Source organism: Bos javanicus, chromosome 4 (genome assembly GCF_032452875.1).
Source record: "Bos javanicus breed banteng chromosome 4, ARS-OSU_banteng_1.0, whole genome shotgun sequence".
Classification (NCBI taxonomy): domain Eukaryota; kingdom Metazoa; phylum Chordata; class Mammalia; order Artiodactyla; family Bovidae; genus Bos; species Bos javanicus.
The window spans coordinates 119,816,296-119,839,167 of record NC_083871.1 but is presented as its reverse complement, the minus strand read 5'-3'; the positions used below and the strand labels follow the sequence as shown (position 1 = coordinate 119,839,167).

General features: G+C 56.4%; 1 protein-coding gene and 1 long non-coding RNA gene across 6 annotated transcripts in view; both read left to right on the top strand.

The window, feature by feature from the left end:
* PTPRN2 (protein tyrosine phosphatase receptor type N2) overlaps positions 1 to 22,872 on the top strand; it is a 599,207-nt gene that overhangs the window by 118,431 nt on the left and 457,904 nt on the right. The window contains exons 1-2 of one of the 5 annotated variants that reach the window (XM_061415342.1): positions 6,143 to 6,510; positions 6,831 to 7,150. The exons of 3 other annotated variants lie outside the window; for them this stretch is intronic. In XM_061415342.1, the coding sequence (XP_061271326.1) occupies positions 7,138 to 7,150 (13 nt within the window). In that variant the 5' untranslated portion in view covers positions 6,143 to 6,510; positions 6,831 to 7,137. Of the gene's footprint in view, positions 1 to 6,142; positions 6,511 to 6,609; positions 7,151 to 22,872 lie in introns of those variants that run through there. One more of the 5 variants, XM_061415343.1, reaches the window with a different exon arrangement.
* LOC133246711 (uncharacterized) lies at positions 18,114 to 22,356 on the top strand. Its single transcript, XR_009736123.1, has 2 exons — positions 18,114 to 19,619; positions 20,143 to 22,356. It is a non-coding gene; the product is annotated as an uncharacterized LOC133246711 (long non-coding RNA).

The following is a 22,872-nucleotide window of genomic DNA, read 5'->3' as shown; positions in this document are numbered from 1 at the left end:
AAGTACAGGCAAGCTCAGGCACGCTGTTATTTCCTGGGAGCCCCTCGGTCGTGCCGAGGGAGCCGTGGTTCAGCCACAGTAGAGAGATCAGAGTCGTTACAGGACTGCCTGGGAGGTGCTAATGTGATGTCTCTCCACAGAAGACCCAGATAGAGGCTACTTAATCACATGCAGACTGTCTAGGGCAGTAACTCAGGTCTGGAATCTGCGGAGAGCAGCAAGTTCAACTGAGGGATGCGTTTCCCTGAGAAAGAAAAAAAGCTGGAGGACTCTGAGGAAGTGGTGAAGCAGGAAGCAGCGGAGCCCGTCTCCCGCCTGGACCACCGCTGAGCTGGCAGAGCCTCCTGGACGGCACTGTCCCGTGAGGCTCACGACTTCCGGGAGAAGCCTGGATGAACGGCACAGTAGCAGTTACCTGCTCCCTGCCAGCTGCACGGCGGCCCCTGTGCGTGTTCCCAGGGCCGCCCGCAGGACTGCAGCAGGGAAGCTGGGGCGCATCCTCCACATGCAGGGGCCCTGGGCGCTGCTCTGACCGCACAGGTGCCTGCATGGTTGCACCTCCTCCATTGTCACACGGCCCTCGCCCTTTGGCTGAAACGACTTCCAGAGCATTTAAAGGGCCAGCATCCTTTTATTCACCCCTTCGTTGTTCATTTCCCCCTTTTGGGAGCTAAATGTTAAAGACTAGGACATTAAAAACAACCACATATATGGGAAAATTCAGTGCAGTTCAGTTCAGTCGCTCAGTCATGTTTGACTGAGTTTGTGACCCCATGAATCGCAGCACGCAAGGCCTCCCTGTCCATCACCAACTCCCGGAGTTCACTCAGACTCACGTCCATCGAGTCAGTGATGCCATCCAGCCATCTCATCCTCTGTCGTCCCCTTCTCCTCCTGCCCCCAATTAATTTATTTTAATTGGAGTCTAATTACTTTACAATATTGTAGTGGTTTTTGCCATACATTGACATGAATCAGCCATGGGTGTACATGTGTCCCCCAATTCTTTCATCCTCAAATACATCAAGGTGTTTGACTATACCTTTTACACGAGAATCTACTGTTGTCTGTTTTTATTTCTTTTCCACTGCTGAGCTGAGCCTTCATGGCCGCACGTGGGCTTTCTCTAGTTGCGGTGACCGGGGCTCCTCTCCACTGGCGGTGCGTGGGCCTCTCATTGCAGAGCTGGCTCTGGGCACGCAAGCTCCAGCCATAGCCCTCAGGCTTAGTTGCCCTGCAGCATGTGGGGTCTTCCTGGACCAGGGATCAGGCCTGCGTCCCCTGCACTTAGGGGGTCCTTACCACTGAGGCACCAGGGAAGCCGCACGGCTGGCTATGAAGCCTGCCCTTCTCCCCCTACTCACGACCTTCCAGCGGAGTGCCCGGCCCCAGGGACCCCCTGCTTTATGCCCAGGCTGCAGCCCCTCCTGTCGTTGCCTTAGCTCCGGTCGTGCGGTCCCACTGCCTGCGTTGCAGGTGCAGGGCAGGGAAGGAGCTCCTGGCTTGTCTGCTGCTCTGTGGCAGCTCTGAGGGACTTTTCTGGAAGAGCGCGGAGCAGCACAGTGAAACCACAGAGGAGGAGCCAAGTCCCAGGTCCCAGGTCCCAGGCCTCCTGCCACTGAGCAGGGAAGGGGCCTGCCCGCCCATCCTTGCTCCGCGTTTCTGAACAACCGTCAGAGCCTCGGGCGTCTCAGCAACCCTGGGGCCCCTGCTGCACCCCCGTCCCCAGAGACAGTTTCCGGCCCTCCCGTTTTATTCCCCGTCTCTCAGCGATGCAAAGAGCGCCGTCACAGTGATGGGCCTGCAGGTCGGCAAGGGGCTGGAGGAGCACCCAGGCCAGGTTGGCGGAAAGCCAGGCTTCCTGCTTCCTCAGCTCTTCCCCACGAAGGGAGAAGACCCCAGATCCTTGGTATTTTTCACGGGATCCGGGGAGGGAAGGTGAGGGATGGGGTCGTTGGCCGGTGTTTGAGGCGCCCCCCAGAGCCAGACTGCCTGGACACCCACCCTGGCCGGCGCAGCTCAGGCCCTGCCTGTGTGCCGGGCGCTGTGGTGAGAAGCTCCGAGCTTCTGGTCGGGCCGCGGGGTTACGGACACAGGCGTCCCACCTGCACTCGTGGCCGGAGGGCCGGCCGCCGAGTCTCCTGCTCGCTCGTGGGTCTCAGTGCTGCCCGCGGTTCAGGCCCGGGGTTCACGGGGGCCATTCCTCACTCTGGTCTTAACGGAAGCCAGCGGCTCTTTCTATGGGGTTTGCGGCGGGCTCTGCGGCATTGCGACGTCAAGATGGCTTGGGTTCCAGAGACGTGGACTTGAGTGATGGCAGAGCAGCCCCATTGATTTCTGTGGCTGCTGTTTTGTTGTGATATGAAGAGGCTTCTCTGTCAGGTTTCTGAGGGGCTGTATATCTGATAAAACACACGGCAAGACCGCGAGGCCTCTTTTCCCTCCGCAGCGCTTGGCCTCGGCTTTGCTGAGTGGCCGCCCCGGGCCCCGCCCCCGTGGGCACCACGAGCACGCGCATCACGCTCGCGGGCACGCGTCCCTCCGGGTTTCCGACGGCGTGGGCTGCGGTTTGCCTCCGAGGGCGCTCATTCGGTCTGCTTCGCGCGTCTGTACTCAAGTAGCTGCTGTGACTCTGCGGTTAGGCTTCTGATCTGTTTGTTTCTTGTTTCTTTTTGGTTGCAAACACCTCACGAGACCTCGAGGAGCAGCCCGAGCAGAGCCTCGGAGGGACGGCGACTGGTCCCAGTGGCAGGACCGGGCCCCCGGGGAGCCCAGGGCCAGCATCGGGAGTTCCGGATGTCTCTTCCTCCTCCCGGGAGCCCCAGCGAATCGCCAGGACGTGCGGGGCTGGGGTGGAGTGGTCCTGGCCCCCAGCTCCCCAGGGCCGGTCTGCTTCCGTCCAATCCGAGGCGGGGACACCAGGAACTGTTTCTCTGGGAGGGCGGGCGTGGTCCCGGGACGCGAGAGACCTGGGCACTGGCCCTCGCGTCCAGCCTGGCTGCCCCAGCCATGCTCCGGGGGCAGGTCCGCGGAGGCGTCCAGGCCCCCGTCAGCAGGATCGGTCAGATTGGGCTGTGCTGCCCACCTCCATGGAGGGCCCACGCCCCTGGCCAGCGGTGCAGGCGGCAGGTCCCCCAGAATCTTGCTGGGTTTGAGAATGATGCAGGGCAGGGGGATGAGCAGAAGTCCGAGCTCACGCGTGTTGGAAGAGTGGGGCAGGGGGCGCCTACAGCAGGAGGCTCTTCTGGGTCAGAGGACCATGGCCCCCAGCCTCAGGGCCAGGGCGCCCCTTCCTGGCCGGGGGCTGGAGCGCAAGGCGGGGGCAGCACCCCCTTTCTGTGCCCGCTTCCAGGGGACTTCTGGTTTCAGGCCATTCTGCATATTTGAAAGTGAAAGTTTACACAGTGCCGTTAGCGGGGAAGAACCTGCTGAGATGTAGGAGCCGCGAGAGGAACCGGTTTGATCCCTGGGTCAGGAAGATCCCCAGGAGAAGAAATAAAACCCACTACTTTAAGAAACTGCCCGCCAACACAGGAGACGTAAGAGATGTGCGTTTGAGCCCTGGGTTGGGAAGATCCCTTGGAGGAGGGCACAGCAACCCACTCCCGTGTTCTTGCCTGGAGAATCCCACAGACAGAGAAGCCTGGCAGGCCACAGTCCATGGGGTCCCAAAGAGTCGGACCCGATTGAAGCAGCTGAGCACACATGAACACACCATTACCCTCACACGATATTTTTATTCTGTTTCAAATAGCTGCTGCTGCTTTTTTTTTTTTTTTTTTAGTAGAAATGTTCAAAAGTTATTTGATACTGAAAGTGAGAGAAATGGTCTTAGTGGGAAACAGTGTCTGCACTGGAAGTGGGGCCCTCGGTTCCATGACCCGTGGCCCTGAGCAGCATCCCCAGGCTGTCCCCAGAGCAGTCCGGGATCCGAATCCAGCCTCCTCTTCTGCCTGAGAACTGGGGCAGCTTGGTCACCATGCAAGGAGGCTGGGGCCAGCCTGAGCGTGAAACACGCTTGGGAGGGGGTGGCCCACCCCCTTGCTCACCATGGACTTGCTGGACCCACATGGGGAGCTTGAAACTGCCCTGTCCTGGGCCCTTCTGCAGGGGGTCTGGGTGGTCCTGTGAGCCCTGCCTTCGCCCTGTGAAAGCCGGTAGGGAGGAGCTGAATCCCCCTCTCCCTGCAGCCCTGGGAAGCAGCTCCTGCCTCGGGAGGGAGGGCGCTGACGGGCAGGTTCCCCTAGCCCGTGAGGCCCCGCAACGCCTCCTGTAGGCGGCTGTGCCCGGGATTCGGGGAAGGCCTCTTCTGGGCGCCATCTTGTGGCCTCTTTCTAGTATTGCAACCCTCTTTCCCAAGCCGGGCACCCGTGCTAAGCCACTCAGCCGTGTCCAACTGTGTGACCCCGGGGACTACAGCCTGCCAGGATCCTCTGTCGTGGGATTTTCCATGCAAGAATACTGGAGTGGGTTGCCATGCGCTCCTCCAGGAGATCTTCCTGACCCCGGGATTGAACCCGAGTCTCTTATATCTCCTGCATTGGCAGGTGGGTTCTTGCCCACTAGCACCACCTGACCAAGCCAGAATCCCACAGGTGGGTGGAATTAATTCCACGCTAGCGGCCTCCCTGGGGGCTCAGATGGTAAAGAATCTGCCCGCAGTGTGGGAGCCCTGGTGGCCGGGAAAGGTGGCAGGGGGCTGCAGGCAGGCGTCTGATGTGCCGTTAGGGGCGTCAGGCTGCCCCCAGGGTCCCAGCTGCATCCCCAGGTCTGTGCACCTGCCCGTGGGCTGCACTTGCTGCCGAAGCTCCCCCAGCGCCTTCCATCTGTCTGCTCGCTACAGTCTTTGTTGCCCCACCCCACTCCAGTCCTCTTGATTGGAAAATCCCATGGGCGGAGGAACCTGGTGGGCTGCAGTCCATGGGGTCTCGAAGAGTCGGACACGACTGAGTGACTTCATTTTCACTTTTCATTTTCATGCATTGGAGAAGGAAATGGCAACCCACTCCAGTGTTCTTGCCTGGAGAATCCCAGGGACAGGGAAGCGTGGTGGGCTGCTGTCTATGGGGTCGTACAGAGTCGGACATGACTGAAGCGACTTTGCCAGAGATTTAGAAGCCCTGACTTTTATTTTTCTTCCGCCAGAAGGGAAATTTCTCTGTCCGCTCACTTCACCTTGTCTTGCCTCCTCCCCTTGCTTTGGGGGCCCTGCGGTGGTGCTCAGCGGTGCCCTGGGTGGGGGCGCAGGGGGCTCACGGGTCCTGAGCAGCTGTGCTCCCAGCCCAGCCTGTCCTGCAGGCAGCGGCCGCCACATCACCCCGCACACCAGCGCCTCTGCCTGCTGGACCCTCCTGCCCCCTGCACCGGGAAGATTCTGGAAGATTCTGGAATCCTGGGAGATTGCTCCAGGCCTTCTCTCACCTGCTCCTGCCTTTCTCTTGTGAATCCTGTGTCCCCGGGACTCCCTCACTTTACCACCCAGGCCCCGGGCACAGGCCACAGTGGTGTCTGACTGTGTTGAGTGGTAGGCGGGGGAGCAGGCAGGCTGTGGCGGGCACCTCATGCCTTTTCCGAGAAGCCGGTAAATGATATTCTGTTGTGAGGAGCTTCATTGCTGCGCGTTGCAATTACACTTCATAATTCCACCTTTTTCAGTGTTAGGTAATTAGGTTATAATGAACACCATTAGAGTAATTACACCGTTTGGAAGGCTCACCCAGTAAGCCATGAGAATTGCTTTGAAAAACAAGAAACTTTATCTGATGAAAATTACATTTGAAGAATTTCAATTCTAAGGTGCCAATTCACCAAAGTAAGAAATCCAGAGTGACGTTTACCCCAGCAGGCCCCAGACAGGGCCCTCGTGTTCTCTAGAGAAACGCTTCAGCCCCGGGTTTCGCCCTGTTTCCCGCCGCGCCGTCCCTGCGGGGCCGAGCGCAGACCTAGCCCGGTGCTCGTGCTCGGGGCTGGGTTCCCCCGGGCGCCCCGGTGGGTGTGTCCGAGAAGCCGGGCTGCCCCGCGGTCTCCCAGGTGGGAGTTGGGGCGCGCGCGCCGTTCTGAGTTTATAGCCAGTTAGGTGTCTCGAGTGCCTGCAGGGTTTTCGAAGTCGGGTGTTCAGGCTGAAAGCAGACCCGGTGAGGGAGGCGGGCGTGGCTGCCGTCAGTCTTGTGCGCAGCCTCTGCCGCACGCCGGCCCTGCGCCCGCCTGCCCCTCGCTGCTTTCTAGGCAAAATCAGAGTACCCACGGCTCCTCTGGGTACAGGGGCCCATCTTTTCAGGGAGTCCTGGGGTGGAGAGAGGGAGGCAGTACTGTGGACGCTGCCTGGTGACCCCTCCCTCCTGGAGGACAGGGGCGTCCGCCCCACGTCAGGGAACAAAGGACGGTCAGAAAGGTGGACAGGCTGCCCACTGTGCCCTGATCACCGCCCCCCTCAACAAAGGAGTTACTTCCCAGTTGCACGCAGGGGCTGCATGGGGGCGACCTGGGCTCAAGACGAGGCCTGGGAACTTGGTGGGAGACACGTGTGGAGGCCAGCGTGCGGGTTCCTGCTGGAGGCGGTGGGCGGGCAGGGAGGGGTTGGTCGGGGGCACAGCGGGGCTCAGGGCTCAGCCTGCGTCATGCAGGAACCCTCCGTTTCCGCGTCATGGCCACGTGGTGGCGTCTGGTGTCTGGGTTGGCTTGCCCACAGGGCACGAGCACCTGGGCTGCCGGGTGGGCACTGGGGCAGCCCCAGCCCGCGTAGGCTGCGCCCTGGGTCTCTGACCGGCTGGGGGTGTCCATCCCTGACCTGGTCAGCAGTGAGGGTTCGATTCCTCCCTTTCTTATTTTAGGTTGAGTTATGTAGGTTCTTCACATGGGCCTGAGGCCCTCCTCACGTCGGGGCTGCACGTGGGGTCAGGGCCAGCGGCCAGTGAGTTGACCACAGTCATGCCTTTGTGATGGAACCTCCAGAAACCGCATAAAGGACTGTGACTCAGAGAGCTTTGGGCCGCGAGTGCGAGAGGGCTGGGAGCGGGGCGCCCTGAGGGTGCGGAGCTCTGCCCCTCGCACACCTGGTGCGTCTCCCTCCCCCGGTGGTTCCCGAGTTGTGTCCTTTACGATAAACTACTAACATCCGTGAGCAGTGTTCCTGAGTCCATGGGTCGTGCGGGTGAGTTACCAGCCCTGTGGTGGCAGGGGTGGGGGTCAGAGGGAGTTGTGGGGACCCCGGTTTGCAGCTGGGACTGGGCTGGTATCTGAAGCCGGGCAGCCTCGTGGGACAGAGCCATGACCTAACTCCAGTGTGAGTGTCAGACACGGGTTAAGTCCCAGGACATCTAGTCTGTGTCGAGTGTCGGGGGGCTGGGTGTTGGGGGGGCCTCAGGTTGTGCTTGCTGCCAGGAATGAAGACTTGGACTTGCTTGTGTGCGTTAAGTGCAGATTGCTCACCGATGGACACGGTCCTCACCTACTTGGTTTGGGAGAGTATGACAGACACGTGGGAGCTGCTTCTCGGTGCCCGCGGGTCGACACCAACACCGGGGAGGAGGGCAGGGCCAGGGTGCAGGTGAGCATCCCGGAGGAACCCATTATTGGATTTTAGTACTAGACATTGTTGTACTAGATAAACATACTCATGAAACCGTAATGAAGTGTTAGCTGGCTGGGGGAAGTAGGAACTGCGGGTGAGGGGGCCCAGAACAGCACGTTGCGCGCGTCTGGTCTCCAGGCCGGCCTCTGGCTCTAGCGTTTAATGCCCCTGAAGCACATCCCCCTGAAGCAGATCCCACTGTGGAGACATGCCAGCAGCTGCACGTGTGGCTCCCACCACGTGAGGCTCAGCCCCCGGGCTGGACGGGCACCACCTCCCCTGGGCAGAAGGTGATGGTAAGTCCTGAGCCTGAGTGAGCATTTGCTCCAGGGCCCAGGCTGGATTGCATCTCAAGGACACATCTGAGCGGACTCTGGGCAGCAGACCCTGATGGTGTCTGAGGGGCCCCGGGTGGTCATCCCACCAGATGGGAAAGGATAAGCTGGAAGGAGGGGCTGCCCTGGGAACAGAGAGCCGTGCAGGCCCAGACTCCCTGGAGCAGGGCCCACCACCCCGCCCGGCAAGTGCAGGCAGAGCCGCTGTCCAGTCTGGGGACAGAGGCTCACGATCCGCACCACTCAAAGCGCACTTGATTTTGGGAACAGGCTGTGACAGGAACAATTGATTCTGGTTTTCAGGAGAACGGCCTCAAGTTTCCTTCAGTTCAGAGGAGGTGTAACCCTGCGCCTGCCTGTCTTGGGCACGAGGACGAGGAAGGGGGGACAGGGTGAGAGGCCTCCTGGGGAGCGGGGGAACTCAGCGTCTCCCCAGCACGGCGGGGACCACTCTCGGTTTGGCCAGTGTGGCCTGAATTAAAAAGAATGTTTTCCTAAACTTGGAATTTAAAGAGGAAGTGATTGGCATTCTAATCACTGAGAAAAATGATGTTATGGTCTCAATTATCTGATTTTCAGTTGACCAGGACATTGTATGTTTTGCCCAGGTGAATTTGGGTCTTTGAATTTGATTACTGCCGAACAGCTCTTGTTGGTTGTAATGCCACAAGAAATAAAAACAGAAGTCAATGCTACTTTGGTAGTTTTGTGTTAACTTTTAAATCCCTTCAAAGCTGAACTTCCATCAGAGCAAATTTTCATGACTGCAATTAAGAAAATTTCCCTGGGCCTGATGCTTTAATGATAATGGATGAAACAGAATTGGCTGGAGTTCCGGTCTCCTGAGCTGCTCCCAGGACCTCATATCAAAGCAACTTCTGTTACATGGGACTCAAAGAGTGGAGGCCTCTGAAGAGGGAGTTCAGGTTCTTGTCCACGTTGCCAGAAGGGATGAGTCATCTGCTCTTTATCAGCATCTTTATCAACGTCCCCAGGGCATTGGGACTGGGGATAGAAAGCTTGGAGGAGGTTCACCCACGTGGGAAGTTGAGTCCGGTGGGACTTTCCCGTGAGCTCTGCTCGGGCCTGCATGGCTTGTCCCCTGAGGACCGTCGCTTCAGGGCTGTGCCTCTGGGGCCTTGTGCATGCAGGCACGCTCCAGAGTTGAATATCATCATTTTCCCTTAAATGAAATGTATTTTAAACCTACAGAGTTTGTGGTGAATTTGGACGAGGTGAAGGTTGTTCTCCTTGCCCAGGAGCCCTCGGGGGCTGACGGCCCCTCAGGGGTGGCCTCCGAGACCTGTGGGTGTGCTCCTCGGTCTCGGAGCAGAAACCTCTGCATGCCGGAGCCCCTCCACCCCGCAGACTACGGCGAGGGGGCAGCCTTGAGGCGGCACTGCTGCTGCTGCTTCTGGAGTAGCGGTCTCGGGCTGCCCGTGGCCCCTGCAGCTGGGTCCCTTCCAGTGCCGTCTCCAGTGTGTGCGGCCGGAGGCCCTTACTGGTCCCCGGGGGCCTCAGGCCCTCTGAAGCCTCGGACTGCTTGCTGTGGAAGGCGTGATGGTGCAGACCCTAGTGGTCTTCCTCCTCCGCCTCCCACGCCGCCCTCGGGGCTGTCAGTGGACACAGGCGTGTCCAGCGAGGGTGGATGAGGAGGGCAGGAGGCGAGGCAGGCAGCTCCAGCGTTCACTGTGCAGGACCCTTGAGGCTGGTCAGTGCTGGGGACACAGGGTCCTGAGAGGGAGTCTTCAGAGCGCACTGTCTGCCATGGTCTCTTTCTTATCTGTAAGGGTGCTGCTGCTGCTCCTAAGTCGCTTCAGTCGTGTCCGACTCTGTGCAGCCCCATGTACTGCAGCCTTCCAGGCTTCTCCGTCCATGGGATTTGCCAGGCAAGAGTACTGGAGTGGGTTGCCATTGCCTTCCCCCTGTAAGAGCACAGGCGTTCTCATTTTAAAACGTTCATTTCTCCCATAGTGTTCAAAGTCCTCGACGAAAAGGCACAGCACAAAGTAGGGAGCCTTTGCAGACGAGGGCTTCTGGCCAGGACGGTTCCTTCTGTGTGCTCAGACCTTCTGGATCGTAGTATTTCTCCTACGTCAAAGCACTGAAGAAGCGCTACCGCCCACGCTCATCAGTGCCTCTGCACGTTCCCGGCAGAGGGGACCCGGGCTGGGTGAGCCCTGTGCCCACCTCGGCCTGCCCTGCCGCCCGGGCCCCTCGCTGCCCCATCCCCAGGCTCAGGCTCTGACTCCCGACTGTCAATTCTGTCTTCCCTGCCACATAAGCGCCTTCTCTTGCCTTCTGTCTTGATGACTCTGTTTAGAGTGTTACCTTGAGTTTTGAACTTCAAATTGCATTTCTGACACTCTGACAGGTTTAAAATCGTCTCTTGGATCTCCCGCAGGATAGTCAGTGTCTGCAAGTCTGTGTAATTAGGAAGAACTGGAGCACACGTTGGGCCCAGACTCCCTGTGTCGTCCTGGCAGCTCTGGAGGCCAGGAGTGGGCTTCGCAAGATGCTTGTATTTAAACCCCAGGGTGCTCAGGTTTCTGTTTTGTTGGTAGGAGTGTGTTATTTACATGGCTGCTGTGTCATAGCTTTTCTTCCAAGGAGCAAGCGCTTTTAATTCATGGCTGCAGTCACCATCCACACTGATTTTGGAGCCCAAGAAAATAAAATCTGTCAGGGTTTCCACTTTTTACCCATCTATTTGGCATGAAGTGATGGGACCAGTGGCCATGATCTTAGTTTTTTGAATATTGTTTTAAGCCAGCTTTTTCACTCTCCTCTTTTACTTTCATCAAGAGGCTCTTTAGTTCTTCTTCACTTTCTGCCAATAAAGTGGTATCATCTGCATATCTGAGGTTGTTGATATTTTCCCCAGCAATCTTGATTCCAGCTTGTGATTCACCCAGCCCAGTGTTTCTCATCATGTACTCTGCATATAAGTTAAACAAACCAGCAGCCTTGACGTGCTCCTTTCCCAGTTTTGAACCAGACAGTTGTTTCATGTCTGGTTCTAACTGTTGCTTCTTGACCTGCATATAGATTTCTCAGAGACAGGTACAATATTTCCATATCTTGAAGAATTTTCCACAGTTCATTTTGATCCACACAGCCAATGGCTTTTGTGTGTGTTACTCAGTCGTGTCCGACTCTTTGTAATCCTGTGGACTGTAGCCCTCCGTCCATGGGATTCTCCAGGCAAGAATACTGGAGTGGGTAGCCATTACCTCCTCCAGGGAATCTTCCCGACCCAGGGAATGAACCCAGTTCTCCTGCATTGCAGGTGGATTCTTTACCATCTGAGCCACCGGGGTGTAGGAATCAGAAGTAGATGTTTTTCTGGAATTCCCTTGCTTTTTTGTGTGATCCAATGGATGTTGGCAATTTGGTCTCTGGTTCCTCTGCCTTTTCTAAATCCAGCTGTTCATTTTTTCCATGACATTTCCTAAATGGTAATTCCTTGTTTATTTTTAATTAAAAAAAATTTCTTCCATGCTTATATGTAAATTCAGGAATTTTTCAACTGGTTTCTGAGTCAAATCTGGTATTTGTTTCCCAAGAAAATAACGATTTGCCCAGATTTTCATTAAGCATAGTTGTATATAGTGTATATTTTTAACTTTTGTCTTACAATGGGCTGCTTTACCAAGACTCTTTCATTTTAATAGTTCATTTGATTCTTTGTAATTCAAAGAAGTCAGATGTAAGGACTGTAATGTGGTTTTTGGGAAACGCTTCCATCTTCAGACTAGAGCTTTGGTCCTGGAAGCTTCCCTGGCCCATGCCTTGGTTCTGCTTCCTTCCCTCCTCCTTCTCCCCTCCCCTTCCTTCTCTGCGTGTCTGTCCTGACGCTGGCTCTCATTCTCAGTCTTGTCTGGGTGTCGTCTCCTCCACCACAGCTCCCAGCTCTGTGGTTTGCATGTTAACCAAGCTTTTCATGTTTCCAGGTCTGGCCTCCCTGTGGCCGCCTGGGTTCTCCGTGGGGATGGCTCTGTCCTATGAGTCTGTGGTCCAGACTCCATCATCACTCTTCCCTCTTTTTCTAATCAAACCTCCTGTTTTCTATGAGTCTTCACTCAGCTAGCTTTACATCTGGCCTGTTGTCCTGTTATCTCCTTTTCTGTAGTTGGCATTTCCCTAAATTTTACTGAGAACAAAAATCAGATGCTTTTTAGAGTGTATGGGTTTCTGATAGTAATTGTTAAAAGCACGTTTCTCGCACCAGCCACGCAGGTTTGCCTTTCATGTCACAGAATCATTTTTCACCCTCACGCTCTTGTTTTGGTGTCTGATGTCGACTGTAGCTGTTCTTTATCCTCACGACGAGGAAGCATGTATTCAGGCTGATCCTGCCCAGGGCAGGACATGTGGGTGTCTTGGATCTCGGGGGAGAGTGGTGTCGTCATGGTTGGGCAGCACCCCCCAACCACGAATGCCCACCCTGGCCTGTTTCTTTCATGGCCTCGCCGGGCAGGGGCACCCTGCTCCTGCCCACTGGCTGCTGGCCGGGTGTTGAGGGCTTGGTCCTTGGACACTGGGTGGTAATGTAGCGCTCACAACCCACCTCCTCTTTCTTCACCTTTGTCCCACGCGTTTTTGTCCTAAAATCATCATTCTCACATGGACCCTGGGGCAGAGAAACCAGACCTGAGGTTCCCCACGGGCTCATCCCCACCTTCTGGGTGAACTTGCCTTTCCGAGCTGAGCCAGTTCCCCGACCCTTGTGTGAACCTGTTCAAGTCCGAGGGGAAGAGGACAGGTCTTTGCAGCTTTGGTGGGTTTGCACCGCTGCAGCAGGAGCACCCACCAGAAGCTGGGAAAGGGATGACTTCACCCTCCTCTCCGTGCACGTCCTTATTTATCTTCAAGGATTTTTTCCACCCGCAAACCTGGAGGCAGAAATTAGTTATGTGGCAGCTGGTTCGGATCTGGGCGACCAGAGGTAAAGGGAAAAGCCTCGGAGCCGGCCGCCAGCCCAGTTGGGAGTGAAGATTGATTTAGCAGGAGCATTCCTTGAGCCAGGCCCCCAAACATGGCGAGAGACCTGCCCATAACCGTGTGGCCTCCCGTCCTTCAAACGGCGTTGAGTGCCAGTCGCCAAGCCGCTGCTCTGGCTCTGGTGCGGTGGGGAACGCTGGAGGGGCCCCTGCTGTTCAGGTTGCCATGGCGACCTCTCATTACCGCAGACCTGTCGGGAGAGCGAGCACTCGCGGTGGTTCACGTGTGTCCTGCTGCGTCCTGTTTCGCTTGTGTTCATGTGCATGTGTGGTGCACACTGGCGCACACGCCAGGGCCCTGGATGGGCACAGGCTTCTGGCGCCGCCCGCCCCCACCCCTGCACACTTCAGTCTGCACCCCTGCCCTGGAGAGTAAATACCACGCGGCTTGTGGTTGGAGGAAGGAAGAGAAGTCCATGCACAAAAAACTGTGTAGACCCAAGCTATGGAAATTTATTCCTTTCATTTCTGTGAACCTTTTAAAAAATATAAACACTTTCTGTAGAAAATTAGGGCAGGCATGCAAAAACATCTCACATTTTGCAAATGGGTATTAATTTTCTATAGAATTAAAAGGACTTTTTCTTAACTAACTGAATATTCTCTATCCACTGAGCCCCTAAATATCTCATACAGTCATAATATGATAATTTAAATGTAATGGCTTGTTCTTGGGACCTCAGGAGTTTAGAAGATTGATCAAAAGTACCAGTCCTCACCCTGTTGCTTTTGCCACGACCTGGTGACACGCAGGGGCAAAGCTGGGCTTGAGTTGCTGACCCTCCCGCGGGTTAACTGCGAGCCTGGCTATGGCTGCACTGCCCTGCAGTCAGCAGGGGCCCCAAGACAGCAGGTGCCTGCGGGTGTTTGTCAAGGTCAGCTCTCTGCGGACGCCAGGCGCCTTAGAGGGTGCTGCCAATAGTTTATAACTTTTTGACAAAATTGTAATTCAAAAAGGGTGTGGCCCACTTACACGCTTCCAAGATTATTTAGTTTTGAAATGGACAAACCTGTCACACTCACCACATGCCAGCAGCCAGACTGTCAGCCCCCAGAGCCATTGCCAGCCCTTTGGGCAGAGCCTCGCTTTGCTGTCGCTCGTGCCTCCTTCATTACCGGGCAAGAAAAAGTTTCTGTGTGTGTGCAAGTGTGTGTGTGTGTGTGTGTGTGTGTATATGTGTGTGTGTATGTGAGTGTATCTGTGTGTATGTGTAACTGTGAGTGTATGTATGTATATGTGTGAGTGTATATGTGTGTATGTGTGAGTGTGTATGTGTGTGAGTGTATGTGTGAGTGTGAATGTATATGTGTGTAAATGTGTGTATGTATATGTGTGTATGCATCTGTAGAGTGTGTATAAGTGTGTATGTGTGTGTATGTGTGTGAATGTAAGTTTGTGTGTGTGTGTGTATATAAATGTGTGAGTCTGTGTGTCTGTGTGTGAGTGTGTGTATGTATATCTGTGTGTGTGACTCTATGTACGAGTGCATGTGTGTATGTGTGTGTGTATATGTGTGTATGTATTTGTGAGTGTGTACATGTGTGAGTGTATGTGTGTGTGTCTATGTGTGAGGGAGTGTGTATGTATATGCATGTGTGTGAGTGTATATGTGTGAGTGTATGTGTATATATGTGAGTGTGTATGTGTGTGTATACGTGTGTGTGTATGTGAATGTATGTGTGTATGTGTGTGTGCATGTGTGTATGTATATGTGAGTGTGTGTCTGTGAGTGTATATGTGTGTGGGAGGGTGTATATGTGTGTGTGTATGTGTGTGTATATGTGTGTGTGTCTATGTAAATGTATATGTATGTGTGTATGTATATGTGTGAGTGTGTGTCTGTGAGTGTATATGTCTGTGTGGGTGTACATGTGTGAGTGTGTGTGTGAGTCTATGTGTGTATATGTGTGTGTGAGTCTGTGTGAGTGTGTATGGGTGTGTATGTGTGTGGGAGGGTGTATATGTGTGTATGTATATGTGTGTGTGTCTCTGTGTGCGTGTATGTGTATATGTATATGTGTGTGTGCGCGTGTGTGTATGTGTGAGTGTATGCGTGTATGTATATGTGTGTGTGTGTACATGTGTGTATGCATGTGTGAGTCTGTGTGTGAGTGAGTGTATATGTTTGTGTGTGTGAGTCTGTGTGTGCATGTGTGTCTGCGTGTGCTCTCTGTGCCAGCCTTCCTGTGGCCGTCTGGCTCCGCTGCCCGGCCGCACGGTGTTCTGACGTTTGGTGACGGCAGGTGGAGGCGTCCTCAGCTCTCCACTCTGGGGCTGGGTCTTGGTTGCATCAGAGGAAAGGTCAGGATCAGACGGTGCACAGGAAGGGCAACGACACCAGACAGCGAGGAGAGAGACCAGACGTGGGCGAGGGGAGCAGGGACCGAGGCCGGCATTCAGAGAGAAGTGAGGCTGACCGCAGGGGGATGGTCCGCAGGCCACGCAGACCACCGGGAGCGCTCTGCACCTCCGCCCCTGGCACACCGTGCACCGCCGTCGAGACACCCGGAGGCCTGAGCCGCCCAGAGCCCCGGGTGACTGACCGTGGGCAGGGCAGGCCTGGGCGCTGCCTTCCCAAGGCCCGCGTGGGCTCATCCGTGGGGCCGCTGAGGACACAGGTCCTTCATGTCCACACCCACCGTGGGCCCCACCTGGAAGGTCAGCTGGTCGACTCCCCCGGCCGGCTCCGGCTGGCTGCAGAGCCTGTGCTCAGATCCCGTGGCTCCATGTTGCAGCATCTCGAGAACCTGCTGTGTGTCCCCCGTGGTCTCTGAGGCTGAAAATTAAGCTCAGACTTGGTGAAGCCTCGGTCAGCGGTGCCCAGGGCGTGCTGGGTGTGGTGGGCGCTGGGGCCCAGGCCCCCGTCTGGGGGACTGTTAGTGAGGCCCTGCTTCTGCTTGTGCCCCAGCTCTCGGTTCCGAGAGGACACCCGTCTGTGAGTGCAGGGCCTGGTATTAAAGCTGTCAGAGAGGACAGTGGCTTCCTGCGGCCCTGAGCTAATGAGGCTGGCTGCACACCCCTCTCCTCAGGCACCTGGGCTCTTGCAGGGACTGCCATTCTTAATCTTATTTTAATTTTCAGATAAATTACTTTCATTATCCTCCCATTTACCGTACCACGTGTGCACCCCTGCCTATTAACGTCTGCCAGCTCTTCTGTGAGCTCGGTGTTCAGTGGCCGTGGCGGCAGTGCAGTCATGAAGGACCATGCGTATTGGTTTACAGGGATTACTATTTTTTACTCTTTGAGAAAACATCGTAGAGAGTTGCTAAAACTGGTACTTCTGCTGGACACCATGACGTGTGAGGACAGTGACTATTAGTGATTGTCGGGATGAGGCCCCTACATCTGGCTGGCTCTCCATCAGGTCCGTCCAGGGGCTGCCAGGGGCCAGACCGGTGGTCAGCCTCGCTGGATGTCTCTTTGCCATCAGGAAACCAAATGAAGTTGTTTTTCAAAATTTACGATTTAAACACGCACCCCCGCCCCCCGTCCCCGCCCCCCAGAAGCCACTTTTGTCCAAACTGAAACCATGGCAGCTCCGAGCTGCGTCCTGGGCTGCTGCACTGTTTTCTTGTCTCTATGAGGTCTTGGGTTTAGATGACAAGCCCCGACCCACACATGGACAGCTCTGGACCGTGGGTTCTGGCTCCTTGGCCTTGGGTCAGCGAGGCTACTTCCTCACCTCCAGGCAGCTCTCCAGCCGTCACTTCTTGCCATCTGGAATTCACAGCCTGGTGAGTCTGCAGGCCTGTCCGCATCACTCGTCTCCACGTGGAGAGCTTCTCTGTCCATCATCCCTCATTCTTTGGTCAAGTATTTATCACTCTTTAAGAATCATTGTGAAATACACATGGCATTAAGTTTACCAGGATTCCCTCTTAGTAAGACTGCATTTCCAGTGGTTCCAGGGAGGGGGGCATGTGTTCAGTTCTCTGGTTGGGGAGCTAAGATCCCACGTGCCATGCAGCGCGGCCAAAAGATTAAAAAAGAAAGCAGAATGTTTAGTGACAAAAATGAGATGCACAGCACAATACCATTAACATAGCAAGAACCCACGCATGTAAATAACACACGCCCTTGAAGCTTACATTTAACCTGGACGCACGGTTCTGTGGCTCTCAGCACGTTCGCACTGTCGTGCAGCCATCACCACCGTCACCTCCGGATGCTTCACCTTCCCAAACAGAGCCTTTCTCTTCATCACACGAGAGCCCCCACCCCAGCCGCCGGGACCCACATCTACATTCCGCGTGTGTGAGCCTGATCATTGTGGGTGCTTCTCAGATGGCATAGTGGTAAAGAATCCGCCTGCCAACGCAGGAGGTGCAGGAGACGAGGGGAATGAGTCTGTGCTAACTCCGGGAAGTAGTGGAGGGCAGAGGAGCCTGGCGTGCTGCAGGCTGTGGGGTCACAGAGAGCCAGACATGACCTAGCGACTGAGCCGCAGCAAGCTGCTGGCGGAAGAGGAGTCACGCAGTGCTCGTCCCTCTGCGTGGGGCTCATGCCAGTCAGCCTGACGACCTCGGGGTTCTTTCCTGTTGTAGCGGGGTCGAGGTGTCTGTCCTTCCTTTCTCCGGCTGGCTCGTGGGCGGACATTTGGTTCACATGTTCAGCCATCAGTGGACCCTTGCGTGGCCTCCTGGCTGCTGTGCCCATGCAGGTACAAATATCTCCCTAAGGCCGTGCGTTAGGCTTGGTGCGTTATTCTTAAGTAACTTCCACGGGCCAAGCATTCTGGTGAGCGGGGCGCACCTTCCGTACTGCAGGGGGACAGACGGGTAAGGATGGTTCCGGAGTGTAGGACTCACTGGGCCCCGGGGGCGGCAGGAGAGGGGGTCGTGGGAGAGAGATCCGGGGGCCCAGACTGGGCTCGGGGTGGGGAGGCCCTGGACCGCTGGGCGGACACGAGAAGGGGTGGGGCCTCCCACACGGCTGAGCACGCGGAGCGCCGGGGCGGGCCGGAGCAGAGGGCAGCAGAGCGGTCATCGGCAGCTGCGCGGCCGTTGCTCGGCGCTCAGCTGGTCCGCCTGGGCTCGAAGGCACAGCTGTGGGTGACTCAACGGGTGGGACCCTCCATTCTGAGGAGCTGCCCTCACCCTGTGAGAGTGGAGGGGCCGGGAGGGGGAGAAGAGAAGGGGGGAGGGCTGGGGCCTGACGCTAAGGCTGGTGTGGACGAGTCCCCGCCCCTCCCCTCCCCCTCCCCTCCCCCTCCCCCTCCCCCTCCCCCTCCCCCTCCCTTCCCCACGCCCTGGGAGGTGGAACAGGAGTGGGTGCAGGGCAGGTGATGGACGGCTGTTTCTGAGTGACTGTCAGCGTCCCGATAAGATGAGGCCGACAACTGCTGCTCCCGGGATCCCACATGACGCGTCGTTCTCCTTCACCGCTGCTGACGGCCCGCAGCGCCAGGCCTTTCTATTCTCCTCGGAATAGTCAACGGAACGGTCCAGGCTGATAAGAGGAGCGGCCCCGTTACCTGGCAACGGGCTGGAGCGGAGGGCTGCTGATGGGAAGATCAGCTGCGGCGATAAACCGCCTTCCTTCCCCGCTGCTTCTCTGTGGACCACAGCAGACAGCCGCAGCAGCCCCAGAGACTTGGGCGGAGTCTGAGCTCCCAAAGGAAGCTTACTGCGTGCCCTTGAGTCAGCCTTGGGCAGGTGCCCCCGCCAGGAGGAGCCTGGCTTCCTGGAACCTGCAGCGGAGGTCTTTAAGGAAGCAGGGGAAAGAAGGAAAGAAAGAAAGAAAGCAAGCGAAGTCGCTCAGTCATGTCTGACTCTTTGTGATTCCATGGACTGTAGCCCACCAGGTTCCTCCATCCATGGAATTTTCTAGGCAAGAGTACTGGAGTGGGTTGCCATTTCCTTCTCCAAGGAAGCAGGGGAAGCACCATTGAAATCCCGCAGCCTGGCCGGCATGTCAGCCAGGCCAGGCAGAGACAGCAGCAGGGTGGGCTGGCCTGGGGGCAGAGTCAGCCCCATTGGGACCCTGAGAGCTGGCAGCGAGGCTTGACGATCGGGTGCTGTTGGTGGTTTGGTTCCTCCTTCTTCATGGTCTTTCTTCCAGTAAATGCCTTTCGTGTGGATGAGACCTGCTGGCCACCGCATCAGGACGCTGCCTCCCTGCCCGCAGGCCCGTGTCCACTCCACTCTCCTCTGCCCTTGAATCTTGCCTTTTGTCTGCTGGTCATTCATACAAGATCGTGGAATTTTAGAACTGGGAAAGGTTCAGATCATTTGGTTCTCTTCCGTTATTTTCAGAAACAAACAAAATCCAAACCCCAGACCCCTGAGGACCTGAGAGGTGGCAGCTACACTGGCTGTGTGGGCTCCTCCAGGCCAGGCCCCTGGCTGGCACTGCAAGGCTGAATGACCACCTCACGTTTCCGCTGGTCCACGGGAACGTTCTGTCCTGGTCATTTCATCGGATTTCACGTAGAAAAGGCAAAGGCAATTTGGCCGCTAGAAACTATAGCGTTTTTACTATGATACTCGGCTGCTCAGATACAAGGTGAGCTCCGTCTCCATCACTGCATTTCCTTCTGTGCACAGCTGGTGCAGGTCCAGAGTCTGGCTCCTGACTCTGCTTCCTCTGAGGCCTGCCTGCCGGAACTGGAACTCTGGTTGCCTTTCAGACGGGAGTTTGCTGTGACGGTGTTTGATCATGTTCTGCTTTCCTCTGACGACAGCAGTGAAGGGAGCTGTGGGAGCCTGGTGCGTCTGAGCTGAAACATGATGTCCTCGCTGAGGAGCAGAGGGAAGCAGGCGGCCTGCCGGCGGCTGGAGGGCAACCCCCATGGGCCCCGCTGTGCTGCCTTCGGCTCTCTGTGGGACGAAAGGCCCGGTGCAGGATGAGGGGGTGCTGGCAGGGCGAGCTGCTGCTCAGAAGGGGTGAAGCGGGGCAGGTCCTGCTCTCAGAACAGCTGGAGGCTCACCTGTGCCCAGGGGTTTGCACTCGAGCCCAGAGTCCTCCAGCTGAAGAGACCTTAAGAAAGGTCTGATTTGGTAGTTGTATTTCAGGAACTGGCATGCAGAGAAGGGAGGCCGTGCGCCCGGGCTGCACAGCAGGTTGGGGAAGCACCAGGACGGGGGCCTGGGTCCTGCTGCTGCCTCCTCGCCCTTTAGTGGGGCTCAGGACACGGCGTAGGTGGAGCAGGCACGGTTGTGCCACCTGGGGAGGGGGCCGCAGCTCCAGTCAAAAATCCAGCAAAAAATTATCGATGTTTTCCCTTTCCAGAGGAAGAGATCAGCCTCCCATTCTAGACCCGTGCTAGACTGACTCCACACGAGCCCCTCTGAACTGCTGGCAGCATGCTTGGTCGCCTGGGAGGCAGCCGTCTCGTCCCTGGGGCCTCAGCGTCCCTCCGGTCCTGTCTTGGCACCCACCCGCTCTCCGTCCCAGTCTTCTGCCCTGCAGATAAAGGGGGCTGTGGGTGCGGCCCCAGAATTCCGCTGAGCTCATCAAGCTTTGGGGTCTTCAGTCCTTGCCCGCACCTGTGGCTGCTGTGGTCACTCTGCAGGGAGGTCTGGGGGACTTCCAGACCGTGCTCCCCTGGAGGCCCGTGGGCAGTGCCCGCGTTCTGTGCTCTGTGACACCTCCTCCCAGAACACACCCTGGACCCCAGAGCCCCTCTGGGCCGCACGCCCCCCCCCGTACATGCATGCTCACCTCTGACGAGGCCGTGGGTCTGTCCAGCTCTTCCATCTGCGCTGCCCCACCCTCGCCGAGGCCCCCACCCCCCACGGGCAGCTCCCTTCAGCCCCGCGGCTCCCTGCGTGGAATCGCCCCAGCTCAGCGCCTCCTGCGCTCCTGGAAGACGGCCGCCTCTCCGCCCAGACTCCACCCTCGCCCTCGCGTCCGCCAGACCCACCGCTTACTCTAGCCTCGGAGCTCTGCCCTCTTGGCCCTGGTGACCGTCCATCCCGCTGCCCAGCCTGCATGGCCCTGGCAGCCCCCTGCGGCCGTCCCCTGGGTCCTCCACCTCCTGTGGGTGGAGCAGCTGATGCCCCTCTGCTGTCCTCGAGGCCCGTCCCCTGTTGCCCACATCACAGTTAGAGGTGGATGCTGCTCGTGGGAGGGGTGCCCCTGAGCCCAGAGGCCCCGAGAGCAGAGCCTGTGTCGTCCATTTGCCCCGAGCGCCTGTCCTGTGGCTCTTCTGCCTGCTTGTCCCGCGGGGCGTTAGGGCAGGGCCGTATCCCGGGGTCGGGGCAGCACAGGGCAGCGTGAATGGAGACGAGTCCACTGTGAGAGCAGGAAGGGCCTCACAGACTCGCCATGGACACGGGCCGGACGTGCGCGGCTGTGCTGAGCAGAGTGCAGCCTGCCCGTCTGTGGAGGTGGACAAGAGAGCGCTGAAGCTCTTTGTTGAGGAACAGGTGGGGCGGGGGGTCAGGTTTCTGGGATGAGTGTGGAGGTTGGAAAAGCAGCTTCCTTGTTCTATTGCTGAGTTTGACAGATAAAAAAACGTAGGAGCCTGTGTGTGTGTGTGTATACACACACACACATTCACGTGGACTCACGCGCACACACATTATATTGCTGTTCAGTCACCAGGTCAAGTCTGACTCTGTGACCCCCCTGGACTGCAGCACGCCAGGCTTCTCTGTCCCTCAGCATCTCCCGGAGTTTGTACAAGTTAGTGTCCATTGACTTCGTGATGCCAACCATCTCATCCTCTGCTGCCCCCTTCTTCTGCCCTCAGTCTTTCCCAGCACCAGTGCCTTTTCCAGTGAGTCAGCTCTTCACATCAGGTGCCAAAGGACTGGAGCTTCAGCTACATCATCAGTGCTTCCAGTGAATATTCAGCGTTGATCTCCTTTAGGATGGACTGGTTTGACCTCCTTGCAGTCCAAGGGACTCTCAAGAGACCTCTCCAGCACCACAGTTCAAAGGCATCAATTCTTCAGTGCTCTGCCTTTTTTATGGTCCAACTCTCACATCTGCACATGACTACTGGAAAAAGCATAGCCCTGACTAGACGGACCTTTGTCAGAAAAGGGACACCTTTGGTTTTTTTTTTTTTTATATTTATTTAGCTGTACCAGGTCTTATTTGTGACATGCGAGACCTAGTTCCCTGACCAGGGATCGAGCCCAGGCCCCCTGCACTGGGCACACAGAGTCTTAGCCACTAGACCACCAGGGAAGTCCCAACACCTTTGGTTTTTAATACACTGTGTGGGTTTGTCATAGCTTTCCTTCCAAGAAGCTATCATCTCTAATTTCATGGCTGCAGTCCCCATTCGTAGTGATTTCAGAGCCAAGAAGAGGAAATCTGTCACTGTTTCCACTGTTTCCCCATCTATTTGCCATGAAGTGATGGGACTGGATGCCACGATCTCAGTTTTTTAATATTGTCTTTTAAGCTGGCTTTCTCACTGTCCTCTTTGACACTTACAAGAGGCTCCTTGGTTCCTCTTCACTTTCTGCCATTAAAGTGTTGTCATCTGCGTGTCTGAGGTTGTTGACATTTCTCCTGGCAATCTTGATTCCACCCTATAACTCATCCAGCCCAGCACTTTGCATGATGTGCTCTACATATAAGTTAGATAAACAGGTTGACAGTAAACAGACGTGTCATGCTGTGCAGGGCCACCCGAGATGAACAGGCCACAGTGGAGAGTTCTGACAAAACGTGACCCGCTGGAGGGGGAGTGGCAGCCGCTCCAGAGCTCTTGCCGTGGGAACCCACGAACTGTTTAAAAGACACGCATTATCAGTTCAGTTCATTCATTCAGTTTCCAACTCTTTGTGACCCCGTGAATCACAGCACGCCAGGCCTCCCTGTCCATCACCAACTCCCGGAGTTCACTCAGACTCACATCCATCGAGTCAGTGATGCCATCCAGCCATCTCATCCTCTGTCATCCCCTTCTCCTCCTGCCCCCAATCCCTCCCAGCATCAGAGTCTTTTCCAATGAGTCAACTCTTCGCATGAGGTGGCCAAAGTACTGGAGTTTCAGCTTCA